Below are 10,509 nucleotides of genomic sequence, written 5' to 3'. Positions count from 1 at the left end.
CTTATGGCACCAACGCCACCGACTGAGTGAGAGGGTTTCACGTCAATTGGCCGCGGTGCACCGAGCGGCTTTCAAATGGTCAATAAGATCCGCCACGTTCGGTTCTCTCGAGCGTAGGATCATGGGCGGGGCGGTCCTTGCACGTTGCTGCTTGCTCCAGGGACCGCAAATGTTTGCTCTCCTTTCTTTCCCCGATGTTGGTTCCGGTGGTCGCTCGTGCAGTGTCATCGACTTGCCAGCTACGAAAAGGTAGGGACCGAGGTACGGCTGGAAGTCGGGTATGTCCTGCTTGTAGACCAGACTGAAGCCACCCGTGTCGGCGCAAGCGTTCACCGGCACGTCCATTATCACTGTAAGCAAAGCGATCGAAGGATTTTCACCGTGCACCACTTACTACCGAAAATCGCTCTTACCTAGATTACGGTGATGGAGTTTGTAGAAAACAGATTAGCAGATTACGAGAAATCGTGCGCTGCCACATACTAGTTTTCTTAAACTCTCTTATACCACTTGCATTTATCATTGAAAAGAGAACGCGGCATTCTTATTCGTATCTTACGTGTTATTTATATATTATTTGAAATATGTAACATTACATATCTGTCTTTATATCCTCAATTCTTATTTTAACTATATTATAAATAATATATCATTGTCACATTCATAAGTTCTTGATATTTAAATCTCGGTAGAGCAAAAGAATTTCTGATTTATTACGATATTAAAATTGGTAAACTAACCGGTACTTTTAAATGTGAAAAAATAATTGTGCTTTTCATTTTTAATTATTAAAATATTCATTTAAAATTATTAATTTATACACGCTATTATTACAAGATCAACATATTCAACTATTTATAAATTTAATATTTCTGCTTAATATAATTGCGTTCGACAGATTCAGATAATTAAATATTCGAAAAAGAGATCAGAGCGATTTTATTAATACAAATAACGTGTATCAACTCTTTTCTAAAAATGGTAAAAATTAAATTTAATAATAAAAAGCCATGCATATGAGGGACAAAGAATATGGGAACTCTTTTTAACTTATTGGAGAATAGAAAAGGACTGATTAAGTAACCAATTCACAAAGCTCCATTGTTCAAATTTATTGGTAGCTGGAATAAAAGAATGTTATTATTGCAAATATGTTTTTATTTAACAGGAATTATCTTTTTTGTGTTAATTTAATATCTCTATGTTATTAACATCAGATTGCATATTACAAAAATTTTTATACATACATTTCCAAATTTGCTTCAATTAATATTTGCTTTTATTGATATACAGCATTTTTATAATTTTATACGTTTACATAAATCTTGTTTACGGAATATTTTGATATAAATAATAATAGAATAAATATCCATACATATCATAAATTTAAAGTTATTGAAAAACAATCGATATTTATTAAAAATAACTTTGAATACATGATAAAATTATTTCTATATCAATTCAATTATTTCACCCTTCCATTAGTCGAGACAATATGCGAAAGGTACATTAAAGATATAATTAACGCAATCAGGTGTTTGACCATTTCAAGCTCGATAATTGCGCTCCGGAAATCTCGCTAACGCGGTTAATTCCTCGCGTAAATCCATCATGCAGGGCACGCGGCGCTTATCGGCATTATGTCGCCGCGAATTATGGTCACCGTTATCGTTCTAGCAAACCGAGAGAGCCGTCTCGGATCGACTATCCGGACGACGTGTAACTCGTCTAGTCGCCGAATGTGGTTAACGATTTCTGAAGCTCGTACGAGACAAGGTGTTAATAACACGCGGATCGTTCAGTTTTACCTTCATCCGTTCACATCCGCTCTCCCGTCGCTATTTCGGAAAAATTTTCTTTCGAGCACTATACTTGATAATTTTCTCATATCCGTTTCGATGCTTACCTTTCACTAGGCTGTCTAACACATTGGAGTAAAGACGTCTTGTCAGTCTGGAGCTTGGCGGATGCATACGGGGATTGGTATTGATCTCGATCAGCCAGACTGACAAGTCTTCGGTCACCATGAAATCGGCGCCATACAATTCGAAGCTGCAACGGCGCCTCTCCATATGATTCTGTGCTGCCAGCATCATCAGAACGATGGCCTCCGTCATTTTCGGGTAAATCAGATCATAATATGGTTCGCCTTTATGGCCTATGGATCTAGAAAAGCAAACATTCGTCTATTAATTTTATTCAAATTGTAAGTAGTTTTTCTTTGGTTTGAAAATAAAATACACGTGAATAAACCTCACACCACATTTCTCTACTTACTACTGTATAAGTTACTTGCTTTAGTTTTGAGATGTGTAGGTACATCTTTTATTTATTATATTTTTACATCTAGTTTAGTAATAAAAATAATAAGGTAGTATTATATGTTTTAAGATTCTGTGATTAATTTTTCATAAAAAGTGATAAAAAATAAATAAATAAATTATAATTCAATAAAACCATTATAAATTATAATAACAGTATGATCCACATTACAATATATATATAAAATCGGAAATATTGTTTTATTTTTAAAACTTTACTTCAGTCATTCAGTGTTATAGTGGAAAGAATACCTACAATTTAGAACTCACACATAACTAAAAACGTGAGATACGCGTTATACGTAGACAAAAATGATTTAAGCACATTTTTAATTCAGATGAAACAAGTTGAATAAAACATATTTTGTATATATTGGACAGTTTTAGCTGAAAAAAAAACTTTGTGCTATATAGATTGAAACATTTGTAGTGATGGAGAAGTCCACTCAGCGTCAATAATCAAAGTGAAAGCTCGTATTTCATTGAAAAGTGCAATTATCGTAAATAAACTATGGCTTCGCAAACAATCATATCTTTTTCCATAGATTCCAAAATAAATAATAAACTAAAAAAATAGTGTAAGCTTTTATATTTTATACTACTGCATCGGAAAAATCTTTGCTTATGGTGGTCTGTATAAAATTGTTTATAGAGTTAATATTTATTTTTAAAAAGTCAATCTTATTAGAATATTGATAACAATACAATGTTGTTATAAGAAATAAATTATATAAAAATCTCACAAAATAGAAAAAATTCTTCGTCTCAACAAAATTTAGATTCTCCGATATGATAGAATCAATTAGATTAATAATTATAAATAAATTTAATATATAAATTACGTCTATTAAGACTGTGTAAAAATGGCAAGATTATGTAAAATTAAATAAAATAGCAAAGTATATTAAATTGAGATAAAAATATTATGGAATAAACTATCAAATTTTTTTACATATATTACAATAAAATGTTTTTCTTTTTTACTACAGTCTCTCTTATCTTCCCAATGGGGATACTTAACTTCCCATATCCGATCATCATTAAGATGCCATTTACTTCGGCCGCCGCCGCCGGGACAAAGATAACCGACAGTAAAGTCATTATCGTTAAAATGAGACAGCAACGGAATTTTCGAATAGAATATATTCCCCGGGTACATGTCTCGGGAACGATCTCTTTCGTGTGCGATAGTAACATGCACCAACACATCGACATCACAGGCCCATTCACGAGCAAAATCGCGGATAATATATTTCCGTTTTATTCGCAATTACGTGGACGTCGAATATACGTTGTGTCATCGAAAAATCTTATTCGATTTGTCATTCGAGAAAGGAACGGCGGGAGGGCACGGCAAGGCCATTATCATCGGTGAAACGCTCTCGTGCCCGAACATTCTCGGACGAACGCGCTTCTCGAAGAAGGCATATTTGCACAGGGGCCCTATCAATTTCCTCGGAATGCTCCCGGGGACCGAACGACGTGACGAATGGATAATCGAAACGTCTTCGCACAGACGAGAGATTACTTCAAATATTCGTTCAGCTTCTCGCAGTCCCATCCTTGATCGCGCACCGATCTGCTGCTGGCGGATTCCTCGGGATCTTCTTGCCTCCGTCGCTGTCTGCGTCTCTTCTCATCGTCATACTTCTCCTGAACGGCAGTATTGCAAATGTGAATCGCCTCGTGATAGTTCGAGAAAGTATACGGCTTCGAGCTGAATCGAAGGAATGCTTCTCTGGATGCAGAACATAGGAGGCGTGGATCATAATAAAGATAAAGTGATAGTATAAAGTTAAAATCCATTTTTAGATCAATTTCACTTTTTTTTAGTTCTTTTAATCATAAGAAATAAAAATAAAGTAAAGGTATGAAAGAGCACGTTAAAGATAATAAATAATAAATGCTATAACGATGATTTTCACACATGATAAAATTTATAATAATATCATAAGGACGATATAAAAGAACATTTTTAATATTAGATATACGTAGATAATTTAATTGTGATACGATTTACTTGAATAGCCATATTGTGAGAGGAAAGGTACTTGTAACCAAGTACCACAGTCGTATGTCGAACTTGGTCTCTTTGATCAGTAAGGGACATTCTGAAATACAAATGACGCGACTAACAAGTTGAATGCGATTCTTTCAGCGCGTTTGAATAAAAACGTACCAATGTATTTCTGTACGATATAATAATCTTTGGGTTTCTGTTCAACTTTGTGCATGATATCCTTGAGATTGTGAGATATAACGATGCCATTGCCACAACACAAATGACTGGGTTTTAGAATCCAAATGCCTCTCATGTCGCTCATCTCATACTGCGAATCGACAGTCTTTAATTTCTCCAAAATTGCGACGGCGGCCAGGAAACATTTCTACGGACGAACGATATTGATATCGATTTATGCGGGAGAGTCTCAGTTTTCGTTGCGGTGCTCCTGATGGTAACTCGTGGATCTCTCGACTTTAATTCCGGAAAGTTCGAATAAATTCATCTGCCGACGAATTGGATCCCCCGGGGGCCGGAGCGGAGGCCACAATTCGACGGTCGACGAAGCGAAATTAATTTAATGAAATCGTGGAATGTCTCAATCGAGGAATCGTGAGAGATTGTCAGGTGACGTCGAATTTCAAGAAGCCACCACCGAATCTTCTTTTCAATCGAAGACTTAAAAAGGATTGGAAAAGAGGGTAGATTTCGCGTGTGTGCGAAGTTTGCCTGTACTACGTGAACAAAATATACATACACCGCGAATACGTGTCAATTGTGTACTTGTTTCGGTAAAAGTGTTTTTAACGACAACCTAAATAGAAGCTAGTGATAAGCACGCGTATTTGACTTCTTCTAATTTACGTGTGCGCGACACGGAAGTCCTTAAGACGTCATCGTTAAGAGATCGATGCAATAAATTAAAATCTCTTTCGTGATGTTTTTTTACGAGGTCACTTAATTGAAGCGAAGTCTGACAACCTATAATAAAATTTCACTATTACGAAGAATGAAATGGCGAAAAAAAAAAACCTATCTGGCACACGAAAACGAAATGGACTTGTGTAATCAATAAATAAACATCAGTTAAGGATCTCGTACGTCTTTCCTTCACTTGTACGGCTTAGCGTTTCGTTATCATGAGCCCTTTAATTTTGTTTCATCAGTTAAGAGTTAATGGTATCACGCGGCAGCATCTCGGAACATGTTTAATGCAAGGATGTTTTCGTGCGCCTCGAATAATTAACACAGTTTGGTTTTGTTGCCTACGCTATACCTCGTAACCGCGTCTATTATTAGCGCGAATCGGAAGGGAGTGCGAAATAAACACGCCATTCTAACATAATCGATCGTTCAACATGTGATACGCTTTTGCCGAAAGAATAGTATCTTCTTCTTTGAAAGCATGGGTTTTAGATGCGTATGATATTTAGAGAAAATGAAAATAAAAACTGATGTATTAATTCGAGAAAGTCCGCTATAAATGCAGGCTGCTGATTTAATTGAAATTAAAATTAAAATTGAAATTAAAATTTGCGAAGAAAAATTATCTTATCACTATTTTATCGTAAAATATGAAATAAAAATGAAGTATTGAAGAACTGTAACGAGTTCTCATAAAACCAAAATTCAACTTGCCGATAGTAGGTTTCTCTCTTTATTATACTCTGCACATTAATTAATTTAATATCGGATGGTATTACGAGAAACCGCCAAGCATGCTCAATAGTGAATACTATTACGAATCGTTCGGTCGTGATTTCTCACGATAATCCGATGTTAAATTAATTAACGTGCAGAGTGGAATAAGGGAAGAGATTTGAGCTAATTAATTTCAGTAAATTCTCTATACTTTAATGAATATATAGAGAAAATAAAAACTATTTTCGCAAATCCGTAGCATAATTGCAGTTTACTGCGCGAATTTTGTACCTGAAAAAGTTTACTTTTTTCTGACGAGCTAGCGATACCGGCTCCGTGATGAAGCGCTGCCATATAATCGTCCAAAAAATAATTCCATTCCTCGTCGGACGGTTGCTCTCTTTTTTCATCATCGATGTCCTCGTGCGTCGCGATGGCGACAAACTCCTCGCATTGCTGTATCGCGAACTCCAGTCTGGCGATCGGAATAGCTTGTCGTTCTTCCGAATTGACCACGAGAATCTTCTCGTCGGCGGTTATACCGCGAACGAACCATTTGAGTAAACCCACAGCCGCGGTCAGTCGAAAGTTATCCACGAAGGCTTGTTGATCCGTGCTGGGACTGTAGGTGCGCGGAAACAAGGCGTCGGACACGTTCTCTTCGTACAGCCAATATGCATCTTCCAGTAAGCGCGCCATTCCGAGCTACACACGCGCAATTTGAAACTGTTTTACTTATCATACGCCACGCGACGATTCTCCACGATTCCACCTTTATCGCGGAACGACAGCAATTCCGACCGAGTATACGCAAAGGATCCGCAACTCGGCTCCTTTGCAACGAAATAGCATTTTCATAAAACGTTTTGGGACAGCAATAAGTGTTTGGAAATAACACTAGATGGTAACGCTTAGAGTCAGACCATTTAGAGCGGAATATGTGGGTAATATCTAGGCTCAAGGAAATATTCCTGAAATATTCGCCACTTCTTATTTGGCGAAGATAGTAGGGCTAGTTAGAGCAGTACCTTCGAAGTATAAACGAAAGATCTCTGGTATTTGTTGAGCAGAACGTTGCAACCGAGTCCGCGATGCCACTCGGCGAAATTGTTCCTGCAATCCCATACGAAGTCGGGCTGCTTGTACCGCAAGAGGGCAAAAATCACAGCTCTCTCGTTCAACGTTCCATCCGTGTGCGTGATATCGCCCAGGGAGTGAGCTTCTAAGTTAGCTGCGGTGCCTAATCGTCGAAGCACATAGAAAATGGTAGACATTAGCGACGATATTTCATCCTCCGGCGGTGTGGCGTTCGGCACCGTATTCTGCCGGCGGTGCGCATTAACTTTATCGTCCGCAATCTACAATCTAACCGTATGGCAGCATTCTCGTTCTAGTTGACTCGTACTTCTGCACCCACCCTCGTGCCTCCAGCGCTCCCTTCAGTTTTGGCAGCTCGCCTCGTAGAAGGAATATTTTGTGTTTCTGCAAATGACGTTGATGTTAATTGCAAAAATGTTATGGCATTTAATAATAACAAAGACACGTTGCATTGTATATAAATATAACTTAACACAATTTTTGTATTAATCTATTAAATTCTACATTCTTTATGTCTACGATGTTGTAGAAATTGTCCCGAGATCTTGGATGGAGAATGAATTAACAAATCACGTTTAAGCAATTCAGCCATTTGACCTATATATGTATAATTGGTCGATTCTTGTTTTACCCGAGATATCAAAATTACCAGAATGATTTCTATACAGAAAGAATGGTTGAAGTATCTAAAAGTTTAGCAAGGTACAAATCTGAAAACAATTTTATTAGATCATTAAACTGATTACGTAAAATGCTTAACACTAGAATGGCTGAAGGTGCCATATTTGCTAATTATTTCAATCTTTTTGTATTAGATATACAGTATGTGTGGAATATAAAAAATATGTAAATCGAGTACAAATAATTCTAAAAATGTACTCGTAATATAAATAACATCAAGATAACTTTTTTCTAATCGAAATCAATGATAAAAGATTACCAAATTGGCATCTTTGTCAATTCTAATTAAGTACCATTAGTCGTTCTAATGTTAAGTATTGATGCTGCAAAAGTTTTAATATTCTAGCAATCAGTTGAGTATCCTACATAATTATTTTGATGGTCCAAACAAAATTATTTTCAGATCTGTGCAGTGTGTCTAATTAAACTTTAGATGCTTCAATATCGTCGTTCTTTCATGAAATAACATTAACGCAATTAAGCATAAGAACCGAAAAAGCAAGAGAGAAGAAGCATAATTTAAGATATCTCATTTTCTAAAAGCATTCACAATAGAATTAATAATCTAGCTTAAACAGTGTCTTGCAGTATTCGTCTAGTTGAATTCAAGAAAATTACCTTGACAGCGTTCTTTACTTTCTCCTTAATTTTCCAGTAAGCCTCCGTTCTCGATCGTTCCTTTTTACAGCAGTCGCGATGTGTCGCGACAGTAGTTTCCTCTAAAATAGTACAGCAAGAACACGCGTCCATGTATGAATTTGCATCGCACTCAAATTCCGGTAAACCACTAATTTCAACTTCGCTCTGATCATCTGCGTCCGGAAGCGTCCACTTCGGATGTGTCATTCTCGCGTGAATGGATCGATAGTATGGATTTACAGGACTGTCCTCCCTATCCAGATTGACCGAGGAAGAAGGCAATTTCCAACTGAATTGAAACTTCTTATCCTGGACTCTATTGTGATTGTGCTCAGAAAGTCAGAACGCGGCTGCCTCCTAATAACCCTGAACGAGCAATGTTAAATTGCTGCGATTTATCGTAATTTGTCAACGTAACTCGTCATTTATAGTTATCGGACGGCTGACGTGGCCCACGTGAATTAACGCTAGGGTTCGTTCCCCGCGGTGGCAGTAATGCGACTTCAACTTCAAGATTAAACTGGGACTCTCGGCGATATCTCAGTCACTCGATTAACGGCTAATTGCGTTCATTTAGCGCAATGGTCACGAATAGCGTGTGACCGCGCGTCCTCAACGTTTATTTCGACGAAATGCCTCATCGAATAATCGGAGAGGTCCATTCCCGTCCAATACGCGATGTAACACATTTAATGAACTATGCAAACAATTTTAGGATCCATTATATGTTCGAGGATTGACGCGATTGGTATTGTTATCAGAGAACCTGATGTATGCCACGTGAGTTTACACAGTTATGTGGAAAGCGTGATTTAGACACACGACTGTATAAATGTTGACCAACGTTCTTACAGCTGCGTGTTTAGTGGAAAATCGATTATCATGTGAGCTTAATTCATTATACGTCTCGTAGATCTATAGGATCTATTTATTATAATTTTCGAAATCTATTTTATATAATAAAATGACGAAAAGGAATTCTCTCGTAACTTGATACCATAAGTGTTTCTGCTGCATCTGTATGTAGAAGGTTTTCGAAAATTTCGACACTGACACGACGATGACCGATTACGCGACGGAGACAAGTTTGCCCAGATGACATTGTCACCAGCAAAATCCGAATGTCCGTAATGCACGTGCGACAGGATGAGAACGATCTCACATGCGTAACGGCGCGATAAATCCCTCGAGCGAGCGATAAATCGTTGAGTTAAATCGCCGTCTATCGCCCGTTAATACAATTAAACGTTGGAATAACTGCTGCGAGCATTCTGCCTGCGCTCTCGTTTTATGAGCATTAGTAACGGAAATATTTTTTCAGTGCGCATTTATCATCTCTCTGGAAGTCGCTTATCGAAAACAGCTCGAAATTCGCATGAAATTTCACGGTCATTTTGCGAATACCTCTGGTAAAACAAGCACCTAATTTTATCGTTCTCGAAAGGGATCTTAAATCCGTCACGGTGATCCGCCACAGCTTAAGGTTAAGATACCGACATATCTCTTCAAACGACGACGAATCGCACCAAAGATTTTTACGACGGCTCAGACGGCTCCTGACTACGGGATTTAGCTCATGACTCCTGCGTGCCGGAAGCTTGCTGGTGCGGTGCAACCATTGGGTTTTCTATTTGTTGATCACTGGCATGTTCCTTCTTATTTCCCTGATTCCCCGTGCACATATCGCTGCCGATGAGCGGCTAGATTCAAGCAATCCCTGCTTTACTGAATATTTTATTAATTCCTCCCGAGTGTGCAAACCACTGCGCTTTCCAGAGATTTTTCAAAGCGAAAGTCATTAGCGTGCAGCAACGGAAAAAAAATGCGTTCTTCCGCGAAGGGAAACGAGCTCTCTGCATAGCATAAAAATTCCGTAATGCACCAAGTTTTACTCTTGTACGTATTTTTATGTATATATATTTAGATAAACTGTGCTTAATAGAATAGAGAAAATATATAACGTATAAGAGTATTTTAACATTTTTAACTAACCAGTAGTTCTCGTTTTTTAAATATAAAACATCGTTATAAAACCTACGTAAATATCAAATTAAATTACATCTTTGTATATGACATGTATGAGAGTTTAACATACAAAGTTTACGATACATATATCCAATAATTGAA

The 10,509-nt window shown here is 37.4% G+C and overlaps 1 protein-coding gene across 1 annotated transcript; it reads right to left on the bottom strand.

Annotated features, from left to right (window-relative positions):
• Positions 1–10,064, bottom strand: LOC108775174 (tubulin glycylase 3A). Its single transcript, XM_018541461.1, is given in 10 exon segments — positions 1–350; positions 1,907–2,166; positions 3,850–4,057; positions 4,313–4,432; positions 4,501–4,708; positions 6,256–6,669; positions 6,993–7,204; positions 7,335–7,446; positions 8,362–8,698; positions 9,964–10,064. Coding segments are annotated over 10 exon segments (2,280 nt in total). The 3' UTR covers positions 1–42.
• Positions 10,065–10,509: the final 445 nt, after the last annotated feature.

This window comes from Cyphomyrmex costatus, unplaced genomic scaffold (assembly GCF_001594065.2).
Source record: "Cyphomyrmex costatus isolate MS0001 unplaced genomic scaffold, Ccosl1.0 scaffold29, whole genome shotgun sequence".
Taxonomy (NCBI): Eukaryota; Metazoa; Arthropoda; class Insecta; order Hymenoptera; family Formicidae; genus Cyphomyrmex; species Cyphomyrmex costatus.
Note: the sequence above shows the minus strand (reverse complement) of the source record. Positions and strands in the feature narration are given on the sequence as shown.